Source organism: Crocodylus porosus, unplaced genomic scaffold (genome assembly GCF_001723895.1).
Source record: "Crocodylus porosus isolate Cpor-Errol unplaced genomic scaffold, CroPor_comp1, whole genome shotgun sequence".
Taxonomy (NCBI): domain Eukaryota; kingdom Metazoa; phylum Chordata; order Crocodylia; family Crocodylidae; genus Crocodylus; species Crocodylus porosus.
In genome coordinates this window covers 50168134-50181262 of record NW_017728909.1, presented here as the reverse complement: position 1 = coordinate 50181262, position 13129 = coordinate 50168134, and the positions used below count along the sequence as shown (strand labels likewise).

At 42.4% G+C, this 13129-nt stretch overlaps 1 protein-coding gene across 7 annotated transcripts in view; it reads left to right on the top strand.

Annotated features, from left to right (window-relative positions):
- The window catches only part of ARHGEF28 (Rho guanine nucleotide exchange factor 28), a 221277-nt gene that overhangs the window by 160489 nt on the left and 47659 nt on the right, over positions 1–13129 (top strand). For all 7 annotated transcript variants that reach the window (XM_019532256.1, XM_019532253.1, XM_019532258.1 and 4 more), the window contains 8 exons: positions 2892–3015; positions 4104–4236; positions 4616–4671; positions 7137–7188; positions 7759–7906; positions 7991–8112; positions 9610–9750; positions 12692–12942. In XM_019532256.1, coding sequence (XP_019387801.1) covers positions 2892–3015; positions 4104–4236; positions 4616–4671; positions 7137–7188; positions 7759–7906; positions 7991–8112; positions 9610–9750; positions 12692–12942 — 1027 coding nt within the window. The remainder of the gene's footprint in view (positions 1–2891; positions 3016–4103; positions 4237–4615; positions 4672–7136; positions 7189–7758; positions 7907–7990; positions 8113–9609; positions 9751–12691; positions 12943–13129) is intronic.

Genomic DNA, 13129 nt, shown 5'->3' with positions numbered 1-13129 from the left:
GAAGCTAGTTGGAGTTCAGTTGCAGCCTTGGCTTTCCTGGTTTGCTCCTTGCAGGACCAGACCAGTGCAGAATAATCCTCCTTGGAAGTGAATCCCATCCTTCATCCTTTGTAGGCTTTTCTTTTTAGCCTCAGGAGGTCTGCTAGGTCCCTGGAGAGCCAAGGGGGCTGCTGTGCCCTCTTGCTTCCTTTCCTCCGAGATGGAATAGAATTAGCTTGTGCATTGAGGGTTGCTCCCTTGAGGAGCAACCACTCTTCCTGAACTCCCCTCCCCCTGGGGTCATGGTTCCTTAGGGCCTCACTGACAAGCCTCCTGAGCTTGTCAGAGTCGGCTTTCCTGAAGTCAAGGACTTCCGTGTTGCTGACTGACTTGCCAGCTTTACAGTGGATGGTGAAGGTGATCAGCTCGTGGTCGTTGTCACCCAGCTTCCCATCGATCACTAGGTCGCCAGTTGGGTCATCCCCAGTAGCCAGTACCAGGTTGAGCAGCGTTTTACCTTTTGTTGGCTCATAGACTCCTTGATCAGGTGGAGGTCATCCATGCATGATAGGAAGCTTTGTGACCACTCGGATTTTGCTGAGTGATCCTCCCATGAGATGTCCAGGTAACTGAAGTCACCCATGACAGCCGTGGTCCTGGAGCATGCAGTCTCAGCCAGTTCCCGGGCGAACTCCTGGTCAAGCTCTTGACTTCGGGTGGCAAGTCTGTTGTAGACTCCCACCATTGTGTCCCCTGTGCTGTGTTCTCCATGGATTTTAACCCAGAGGGTCTCCAGTTGTCCACCCTGATCGCCAACATCAGCTTGCAGGGACGCGTAGCTTTCCTTAACATAGAGAGCTACACCCCTGCCCCTTTTATCTACATGATCCCTCCTGTACAGGGTATAGCCATCTATACCCGTGGTCCAGCCATGGGTGGAGTCCCAGCAGGTCTCCATTATCCCTATGATGTCATAATTATTTGCATTAAGCAGGAGGACAAGCTCCTCCTGCTTATTCCCCAAGCTCCTGGCATTTGTGTACAGGCAGGCAAGTGTCCCCTTGGGGGCTCTTGCCTTTCCCACAGATTGTTCCAGGGCTGGGGCAGGGGTGGGCTCCCTTAAGTGCCTTGGCTTGCTGGCTTTGCAAGGGTTGCTCAGCGGGCCAGCAGTGGCAGTAGTCCCCCCATCCCTCAGGGGGCTTAGTTTTAAAGACCGGTGGAGCAGGTCAGCCAGCCTGGCTGAGAAGAGCCTCCTCCCCAGGGGGGAGAGGTGGAGGCCATCTCTTCCCAGCAGCTCGCTGCCTCTGTTGCCATAGAGCAGGCAGTGGTCATAGAAGCCAAAGCCTTCCCGATGACACCAGCACCTCAGTCTTTGGTTAACTACATGGATCCTCCTCTGCTTCCTCAGCCTGTACCCTGAGACTGGGAGGATCAAAGCGAACATCACTTGCGCCCCCAGGTATCTAAAGTGTGGCGATTTTCAACCCGAATGTCGCTTTAAGATGGGACATTCGGGGTGCCTTGAGAGTCTTTCAAGGGTGCTACAGGGTGCCACACAGTGTTAGCACTGTTAGGTGTGAAAACATGATTCACAAGATAAACCCAGAGATTTCGTATAAGAACTCATACTGTTAAGACTATTCTGAGCCATTGCGTCTTTCTGTGTTCTTTGCAACATATGAATTGCTCTGTCATTTTCTGTTGTCAAAAATGAGTGAAAACTAAGAGCTGGTATTTTACCCAGCTCTACTTTAAGCCTAGTGATGGCTGCCTTCAGTCTAAAAAAGGTTGAAAAACACTGGTATAGAGTCTACTGTTGCTTTATGTTGTTTTTGTAGGCTGGACTGATGGGCACAATGTAAGCCATATATACACAAGGAGTACAGTGAATGAGTAAAGGCTTCTAGCATATTCCTTATGATCCTTACAAAATTACAGAAAAAGGTGTCAGGTGTCAAAAAAGACTATATTATAAAGTATAGGCATTGGAGGCAGAATTTATACAGGCAATTTTACCTGGTACCTCTTTTGAGTTTTGAGTGTCTTTCTTTGAAAATGTAACATTCCCTTTCAATAACTTTAGTTTAAATTTTCTTTAAACATAGTTCATTAATTAAAAGTAAAAAAAAAAAAAAAAAAAAAGCCATAATCTGCAAACATCTGGTTGAGTACCAGGAAACATCCCATTTGATGTAATTTCCAGTAACCCAAGTCCCACCTTCTCTCTAATCTTGTGCGACTTCCTGTAAGGCCCACTGCCTTGGCATGTTCTTTTTCTATTCCTGCAGCCCAGGCTACACAGTGGCATTGCAGCCTTCAGCATGGCTGGGAGAAGCTTGTGTTACAATGCCATCTAGAGAGAAAAGGAGGGAATCTGCAGCTCTCTCTGGCTCTGACTCGGCCAGCTAGCCTTTCAGCAGGGTCTTTACATGTGTGCTAATTTTAAAATTAAAAAAATTAAGCAGGTACTTAAGTTGTTGCTGAATAAATAAGAACTCTAAACAAGTGCTTAATTTCTTGGTGGATTAAAGCCTATGAGATTGGAAATGAAATAAAAACCCTTCATAACAATCACAAACTTCACTGCTGACTGCATTCGGGCATAGTAACAAAAAAAGGAGTCAGTGTCAGACTGTAGCTGTACTGCATGAATTGGGAAAAAAACCCAAATACTGACACAAGAATACTGAGAGGTTTGATAACGGTATGGTTACAACAAACTGACAGACCAGTGTACATTAGTGTACATGCAAGTAATGGCCTTTTTGTGGGCAAAGGCATGATTTCACTTCTTAACCTGAAAGAATCCTGCAATGGCAAATGCTAGGAGAAACAGCTTATCATAATAATGATCCTGTGTTTTCAGATAATATGTCCATTATAATGAACTTTGTTGCTGCTCTGTATTTCAGGATGCAGGAGGAAGAATGGGATAAGTATATTATGCCTACAAAATCAGAGTCTGAAAAATATAAAGTGAGTCGTACTTTCAGCTTCCTGATGAACAGGATGACGAGTACAAGGAATAAGTGCAAGGTAACTTGGGGCCTAAAAAGAGTACTAAATAAACACATAACACATTGTGGGAAGTAAATTGGATTCTTTGGTGGTTCTCTTTTAATTATCTAAAGCAGGGCTGTCTCTCTGGTGGTCCATGGGCTGCAGGTGTCCCACAACAGGTTAATTTGTGGGCCTAGGGTTCCCACCTGGCTACCATTCCCTCTACTGTTCCAGTTGCAGCAGTAGTTGGGGATCCAGGCTTCTTCCGTCTCCTTCAGGCTCTACTTCCTGCTGCACCCCAGGGGGTGGCACAGTACAGTGTGGTGCAGCCTGCAGTGCCAGGGAATCCTGTTGCTGGGGAACTGAGGGTGGGGGCAGGGCACCCATGCGTGCAGTGCAGCAAGAAGGGGGTGTCCATGCTGTGTGCCACCAGAGAGCCGGTGGTTTGTGGTGGCTTGGTCCCCACTGATATTACCCATGCAGTGTGTAGCCCCTGGCCACTTAGAAATTGGACAGCCCTGATCTAAAGGCTAGTTTAGGCAGCCTTTACTTGTTTTAGTGAGCAACAAGCAATATCATACATTAATCGTGTTACAAGACTACTTGTATGAATGAGTGCTCACCCATGTCAGTTTTGCACATTGTAGGCATAAGATGGTATTTATAACACACAAGTAAAGAATTTATTTTTAAAACTATGATTTTTAACGTACATTGTCCCTTTTAATCATCTATGGTTAAGTGATTTAAAAAAATCTTTAATTGCTCTTGCATACATTTTTATATGCAAACAAGATAAATACAAGCACGGGTATCAGTTTGTAAGTGCAGCTGCCCAGGTTATGTCCAGGAATCTCTTATGTGCGTGTTCATTTGCTGCACATTTAACAGTATTTTCTAATTGTCCTTAGTTGATGGTGATGATGAGAATCATTTGATAGTTCCTGGTGTCAGAGATGTCTTCATGTTTTTTAGAAATAATAGGTCCCAATTGTTACTGGAGAGGAGATAAAATCTTTTTAGATAATTTTCTCTTCATATAGTGTTTTGATATTATAATTGTATCTATTGTGTACTCAGCTAGTCTAACTTGTCTCATCTTGTCTGCATAACTGGGTATGAAGACAAAAAATAAGGATGCCAAAGACAAAGAGAAACTGAACAGACATCATTTTGTAAATGGAAACTTCCCAGGGGTCGTCCCTTGTACAGCATGTGACAAGGCCATCTTAGGGAAGGAGTCGTTGCAGTGCTCAAGTAAGTAGGAACTTTTATGTAAACATAAAACTTGTTATAATCTATTTCAGGATCCTTGCTTAAGGTTCCATTTCAGGGGAGCCTGGGTTTGAAAATTCTTGCTTCTTTACTTATTGAGCCAGGATCTACAGGCCTCAGGGAAAGTAAACAAAGACAGTGATCACTTGTATCTTTGCTAACTAAATTCTTACTAATTCCTAAACAATTTAGGAGAAAGCTGCTTTCCATCAACCATGGGGTGAAAGATTAAGGCAGTGTTTATGGTTACTCATTAACTTAGTCTGAAGGAAGAAAAATAATGAAGCCTTGGAATAAAGTTCTCTGCAGTGTCCAGGACCCTGAGCACTGTTGGGTTTTGAGATCTGTCTTTTTCTTTCAGATTGCAATGTGATTGTGCATAAAAACTGCAAGGATTCTGCTACTGTATGTGCCAAAGTAAGTTTCTGTACATAATTTGTCTTCTTATGTCTCTCTTGATATTCTTTCTCCAAGACGGCACATAACGCAATTGAGAGGGCAAAAAATGACACAAGTGATATGCGAAATACACAGGCAGGGTTAAGGAAATGTCAAACGTCTGCCATGACAGCAAATACAAGTAGTGTACCTGACTTTTTTAGAAAAAGAGTGGAAATGGCTGGAGTCAGTCTCTGATTTTTGGCCTCTTGCAAAGTAAATGGCATTTGCATTTTTAAAACATGTTTAAAGGAAAATCCTTGAGGAGCTGTAGATTTCCCTTGAACTATATCATTCTAATGTTCAGAAAATGGGCAAAATCACCAAGTGGAACAGAAGAGCAGCATAGTCTAATCTTCTCAAGTAGGAAAGCCAGTATGTTGCAGCTATTAAAATGAAGGAAATATATGCAGACATTTACATCTAAAGGTTTCTCTTATGGAGAAAAAAAAAGTGATTTGTCCTGGGATAAGCTACACCAATGAAGGCCCCTTACTGAACTGTTACTGTTCACTGACTATTAAGATGTGGGGGGATGGGGGCACGCTAGAAGGGAGGAATAGGCTGCAATCGGACCTAGATAGGTTACAGGGGTGCGCGGATGAGAATGGGATGGGATTCAACACCGACAAGTGCAAGGTGATGCACCTGGGGAAGAACAACTGGCACCATACCTACGGGTTGGGGAATTCCCTTCTTGTCAGTACAGAGGCAGAAAAGGATCTTGGAGTCATCATTGACTCCAAGATGAACACGGGCCAGCAGTATGGGGATGCAGTCAGGAAGGCCAACTGTACCTTGTCATGCATCCACAGATGCATCTCAAGCAGGGCCAAAGAGGTGATACTTCCCCTGTATGTGGCACTGGTCAGGCTGCAGTTGGAGTACTGCGTCCAGTTCTGGGCGCCACACTTCAAAAGGGATGTGGACAACATGGAGAGGGTCCAGAGGAGGGCCACTTGCATGATCAGGGGGCAGCAGGGCAGGTCCTACGAGAAGAGGCTACGGGACCTGAACCTGTTCAGCCTCCACAAGAGCAGGCTGAGGGGGGATCTAGTGACCTGTTACAAACTAGTCAGGGGGGACCAGCAGGCACTGGGGAAATCCCTGTTTCCCCGTGCACTACCAGGAATGACCAGGAATAACGGTCACAAGCTGGCAGAGGGCAGGTTTAGGTTAGATATCAGGAGGCACTACTTCACAGTCAGGGCGGCTAGGATCTGGAACCAACTTCCAAGAGAAATGGTGCTGGCTCCTACCCTGGGGGTCTTTAAGAGGAGGCTAGATGAACACCTTGCTGGGGTCGTTTGACCCCAGTACTCTGTCCTGCCATGGCAGGGGGTCGGACTAGATGATCTACTCAGGTCCCTTCTGACCCTAGAAACTATGAAACTATGAAGTGTTTGTGCCAGGATGACTATGTGGGAGTTGCTGTCACAGTGCCAAAACTTTCACAGGAAAAACTCCTAAGCAGCAGTTCTAAAGGCATATTTGTGTGTTCTGTATAGCAATATGCACTTTTGGAAACTTACAAAATGGATTTAAAATGTACATTGAAATAATAGAAGAGTTGGTTCAAACAAGTAGCATAACTACTGGGACTAGTGAATATTTACCAGGAAGAGACAATATACCCAACCCAGAATGAGAAAGAGGAGAAAGAAACTACAACTACTTGCTTGTCTAAGTGCATGTGTCTTGTACTGTGCAGCACAAGGAAATGGATTGTGCTTCTGACTGAATTCTGCAGTCAGTGTCCTATCCTAGGTCCCTTGAAATATGAAAATTATGCAGTAAAATGAAAAACTTTGTTATCCAGCATCCCTGGGATAACCATATTGCCAGTTACATAAAATCTTTGGTTACCTGAAATAACCTGGCAGGGTTTTCAGATAAAACAGAGTTGGGGGTAGGAGGGAGGTGGTGGTGGTGGTTGCCACTGCAAGCAAGTTTCCCCTAACCCCACATCTGGCCGATGGAACCGCGGGGGGATGTGACGACAGCCGCATGCAGAGCGGCATCAGCACAGGGTGGTGTGTGGCAGTGGCAGCTGCCGCGTGCAAGCTTTCCCCCCCACCCCACATCTGGCCAGCTGGTTGGTGAAGTACTGGATAGCGGAGATTTTACTGTACCTGCAAATACATAATCATTTTCTTAAAATTATTAAATTTTAGATGTGAAAATCACAAATCCTATGCAGATTTTAAGTGAATAATTCCCTAATGGCATGGTCATTTGTAAAAGAAAAAAACCATTCTAATCTTATGCCTAAAATGTATTCAACTCATTATCTCTTTCTTTTGATTTGTTCATCATTAACAGAAATTTAGGAACCTAATACAGCTTGCCTGGGAACTTTTCTAGATAATAATATAAAAGTAGGTTCATGACTGACTATTAACAACTGTTGTTGCATTTAATAAGATACAATTCTTCTTTACTAGAAAGTCCAAGAGAGATACCTTGTTAAGACCAGACCACAAACAGTTGTAACAAGTAAGTACTGTAGGGTAAATCTATCATTTTTAAGGTTAGTGCCTAGCATGAATAACAGAAAATAGCAGGGCAAGCTTTCTTTACAGTTTGTATATGTATGTATTTTTATCCCAGTGACCACAGTATACAAGAAAGCAAATGGACTTGCTTGTGTATAGGTGTGTGTATAGAGCTATATATTAAATGGGATTTTCACGAACATGTATCTTTAGACTCATTTCTTCCCCTGAAGTGAATGGCAGTCTTACCTTTAAATTCAATGGAAGCAGGCCAATGTTGAATATGCTTTTGAAAATACCTTTCCCAATATGCACCATTATCTTTGTAAGTAGAGGTATAGTTGTATGGTTTAAGTGTATATGCATGGTTTGAGATTTTCCTCACATTGAAGGCATGGATTTAAGAGCCATTAGCTTCTCTTTGACTCTTGTTTTAACTTGTGCTACTAGAGTGTAATCCTAACGGCATGGTATGAATTAGTTCTTTCAGCATCTTTTTGTATTATAGCCATGCGGTCAATAACATCATATTTTGTTTGTCAAGATTTTTTGCAAATGTTTTACCTCATAGATCCATCATTCAGAGACATCCCACAGCCTGTGCTGTCCTCAATTCATCCATCTTCTTCAATGCCCATTGGACTGTGTGCCACAAAGAAAGAAGTCTTGCAGCAATCTCATTCTTTATCCAAAAGTGTTCCAAGTACCAGCTTTGAAAGGTAGAGGGCAGTGACCAGTACAGTATGTTAACTAGATTATTCTTGGTTATGTTGCTGCTAATAAATGCTTTTTTTTCCTTGCAGAAGATCTTTGCCATCTTCAGAGCAAGATGCTGATACTGGCAATTGGAGATCCAAGTCGCAATCGGAGGAAATGTTACAAGCTATAGGAACCTTTCAATCAGTGGAGTCTTTTGTAATTGAAGGTTAATGACTGAGCATATTGAGAAGTCCATATGTTATAATGTCTACTGGAAAGTGTGAAATGGAGTAATTTATTAATAGTTTTAAGAATGCTACTCCTTCAGTTAAAAGAAAATATTTATACACTAACTTTGCTTGTGTGCAGGTTTAAAGTGATACTTTGAGGTATCTCTGACTTAAAATTTGACTAGAAATGTCTTAATTATACTAGGCTCTCAATATTGTTGCCTACACAAAACTGCATTATAAAAGTAACTAATTTCCCCCAAAGTAGGATGTTTTCTACCTGCATTCTTGAAATAGGTGTTACTGATGTATATATTGTTGCACACTCATAAAAAAAATCCCCCAAAATCTTGCATTATTTGTTTTCCCCAATAACAAAAAACTAACCTCCAGCTGACCATCTGTCCTCTCTTGAACCTGCATTCTAGGGCTGTGTGAAGCTTTGGTCCTTGATTTGATTCGGTGGAGAACTCTTTGAATTGATTCAGAGAGATTCAGAAAGATTCAGTGATTTGGACATAGAGACAGCTTTAAACATTTTTTCTACATACCTCTAGGTACCAGGCAGCTTGTCAATGCTGAGATGCTGTAGCAGATGGAGCGTCCCACAGCAGCAGGGGGGTGGGGGTGGAGAGTCCCCAGCGCACTCAGCAGCAGACCTGCAAGTGAACCAGAAGCACTTCCAGTCCACTTCTGGGTCTGCTGGGGTGCTCCCCCGTGGCCCCCTGGGTCGGCAACTGGTGCCTCCTGGGTCGGGGGGGGGGCACTTGGGGTCCCCCTGCAGCCGATCACTGAGCCCCAGCATTGCAGATGTTAATGAGCTGTGCCTGGAACCTCGAGGTATGTAGAAAAAACATTTAAAACTGTGTCTGTCTGAATCGCTGATTCTCCGAATCAGCATTGAATCTTCAAATTCAGATTTGGCTGAATCAAACTGGGGACAGTGATTCGAATCAACGAATTGAGTCACTGTCCCTGATTCAGACCAAATCCAAATTGAATACGGCCCGCTTTGCACACCCCTACTGCATTCATGCCTGGAAAGTCAACAGATACCAGCTGTTTCAGAAAAAATGAGTAGGGATATCAGTGTCAGTGATGATAGGCCTTCAGTGAGATTATGAAAATAACCTAAGTTGGGCACCCAGAATCAGAAGGCCCTTTTGCAAAATTTGGCTTTTTTTATGAGGTGATATTTTAAACTAAGATAAATAAAAAGGATTCAAATCTGAAAAAGTATCAACAATCACTGTTTCCTGCTTCTTTGTTCTATTTACAGTTAAATATATAGGATAGTGATGCTGACATTATTGATAAGCTTCAATTTTTCAGGTTTCAATACTTAGAATTTGATTTATTCTCAGCATTAGTTAGAATTTTTAATGAATCTCAATTAAACAATACAAATATTTATGAATTAACATTCATGCATACCAAGAATTTCCCTTGCAATTAGCTTTGCCAGTGCTTATGAGGCTTATATTTCATCATAGATGATGTGGATGCCACGTTGTGGACTGACCTAAGCACAGATGCACAGGAGTTTGAGGCTGAATCTTGGAGTCTTGTTGTGGATCCAGCATTTTGTAGCAAGCAAGAGAAGAATGTTATCAAAAGACAGGATGTAATTTTTGGTCAGTATTTCAGATATTCTCATGAGGCAGAAAATAGCTTGGCACAGACTTTATGGAAAGATGTGCATGCCATTTGATCAGAAGAAAATGTCTAATGCTTAAAGGTTAAGCTGGGTAATGAAGAACATTTTAAAAAGGATACTTTGCCACAAATAGAGATGATCTCTAGAGCTAAAAGACTGTTGGAAAAAGCTGCTTGCAAAGATTTGTTTGGATTTGAAAGTGAATTTCACAAAATGGACAGATGAAAAAAGTGCATTTGTGGGACTGGGTTTTACCCCATATCAACTGCCTGCTGTTACCCTGGGAACAGGGAAAGCACAAAGTTAAGTTTCCCCACATTAACTTTGTCCTTGCCAATGGTAAGCAAGACAGAGGGATACTTACTGCAGAACAGCTGACACATAGTAAGTCTTCTAACTCTCTGAACTTCGTAAGTTTATCCCTCAAGTCAATGTGACCATATTTTTGACCTTGTGTTCACTCTCTGGCCATGTGCAGACAAATGCAGCTGTAAGGTATGTGGCACTGCAGACATGTCTGCAATGCCACATATCACACATTCAGCTTTTTTCCACACTGCAAGGGAGCGGTGCAGTTGGGGTTTTTTGACCCCTGGATATCCAGGACTCAAAAAAGCTGCGCAAAAAAAAAAAAAAAAAAGCGGAGCACCATATGTGTGGATAATACATGCCTCTCAAAACTGGTGCCTGGCTGGCTGAAGCCACACTCCAGCTGCCAGCCAGGATCCAAGTGGCAGGATCTCCGCTGCTGCAGCCCCAGGAGCCCCCTAGAACTCCAGGTAAGGCTGCTGGGGTTAGCCCAGTGCTGGCCCTAGCCTCCCCTACCCCACCCTGTGTAATCAGCCATGTGCCAGAGGGTATGTAGCACATGTGTTCCCCAGGGACAAGTAGCAGTGGCACAAGGTGTCCCGCTGCTTGTTGTCCGCGGGGAACCAAACATCCATGTGGCCTCTGTGAACAAATGAGCATTCAAGCATTTTTAGTACACTAATTCAGAAAAAGTGAATTTAGAATTGGATTCCTAGGCCTTCGTCAGTTTATGTTGACTTAGTCTAAACTTCTGTTGGCCTGTATCATGTAAAAGATCTTGCAAAGTAGCCAGAGTTACTGTTCCCATGTTAAAATGGCTTTTTTTGCATGTATTCTTGTAGGACATGGAAAGACTTTCCCTGCCTTATGTTACAGAAGCAAAGAAAGTGGGATATGGTTGGGGAGCACATAAAATCCTATGCAAGTCTCCTTGACCCTAATCACAGTAGCATGGTTAACCATTTTGTTAGTACATTTTTTTACTGCAGCACAATAGTTAGCCCTCCTCCTTTCCCCCCTACTTTGTGCTAGTGTAGGATCTGGCACTTGTGTTAGAAAGATGTTCTGATCCCTAAACTGAACTAAGGAAGAAAATTTTTGCAACGAAGCCAAATTTCTGGGCTTGGGAAGGACCCTTGAAAAGCTCTCGGTGGCTGTGATTCCATCCCACACTGTGCTAGTGCCCAGATACTTGCTTTTAGGAGGTCATATCAGTTGCATTATAGGAAATTTTGACTTTGACAGAAGTCAGTGGTTTCTTAGAGACAGATAAAGAACCTCAAAGGAAAATGCAAAAGTTTCCACTTTTTTCATCTTGCTCTGTGTTAAAAATATTAACAGATTCTGATTCATTCTCATGTCTAACGACGTGGCAAATACACAACTCAGATTATGGCCACCTGGTTAACATCTGAAAACCAAAGTGCCTTCCATGGAACATTGTAGGGATCAGGCAGGTGGACTGCGAGGCTTCTTACTATCATTAGAATGAAATGCACTTGCATCCAGTTCTGCTGGATTGGCTTAAAGACCTGCATTGTCAAGGCCTTTTTAGGCTTGGGGCCTGGTTGTGTATCTTTTTGTTAAGGTAGAAAGGTGCCCACAGACAAAATTCTCCAGTCCAGAATGAATAAGATTAAGGAGATGTGAGGCATCATCTTCAAGATGATGCCATCATTTTATACCATTCATAAGTGGTATCAAGTACCTAAGAAAGGTGCCTTGTCCAGTGCTGCTGGAAAGATACAGGTTTCCCTTGCTTTATGCGGGTTCTGTATGTGAGAATTCGCTCTTATGTGATAAACCTTTTTATACCAAAAATTCATTCTATGTGAGGTAAATTCACTCTTAGGCGATCGGTATAGTGGAAGCCTGCAGTCAGCTGCTTTGTGCAGTGCATAGTGGGAGTGACACATGCCACAGTAGTCTCCTGTGTGAATCTGTGCTCCTCGTTCATTGTCTGCGACATGTGTTCCTATATTTGCCATCCCCATGATGGTAACATTCACCACCACCGTGTGCTTGTGTGTACTGTCTGCTGTTAATGAGTACCAAAATTGTCTTGTAAAAGTGGTAGAAATGGGTCTAGGGTCAGTACAGTTGGGGTTTTGGAATGTATGCTTATTTGTTACATTGTAAAGTGGGTTCCCTTTATGTGAATTTGAGTTATGCACTGTTTTCCAGGAATGCATGTACAGCATAAAGTGAGGGAATCCTGTAGTCATTGTGGTACAAAGCCTTGAAAAGAAGGAAGATTGAAAACAACAAGAAATGTCATCCTGGAACCTTATTGGGATTATGGGGAAAGATCTAAAATAAATGTAATGATTTGGAAATTAAGGAAAGCTTCTGCTGTAAATTTTATCCTGTGTCAACTCAGGAAATTATGGAACTAAGTGCAATTATGGAACATTTTGCTAATTTGGAAGAGGTGTGGAGGGATTTTAAAGAGTTATATTTTAGTGTGTTAATGTTTGTTAGGTTTAGGGCTTATCATGGAAGACAACCTGCATACCCATATATCTGACTATAAATGTATGTAAAGCATATAAACTGTGAGGAAAATGTCTAGTTATTATTACACTGCATTGTCTGTCTTTACACTACAGAGCTGATGCAAACAGAAGTGCATCACATCCATACCCTGTTCATTATGTCTGAAATATTCAGGAAAGGAATGAAGGAAGAATTACAACTAGACCACAGCACAGTGGACAAAATATTCCCCTGTTTAGATGAACTGCTAGAGATTCACAGGCAATTCTTCTGCAGAATGAAGGAAAGAAGACAGGAATCATGTGAAGAGGAGAATGAAAGAAATTTTATCATCAACAGAATTGGAGACCTCCTTGTGGAGCAGGTAAAGAGATTTGCCAAAATACAACCTTAGTGTATTTATTCACAAGTGATAAAAGAGGGATTTGTTGAATTTTAAACTTGTTTGGGTCAGGGAGATGACTAGATATCTTAAGGATTGATTAACTGGGTACAAAGATGTTCATCTTAAGTTACTGTTTCAGAATCAGGGGAGAATTAAAGTAAGAAAA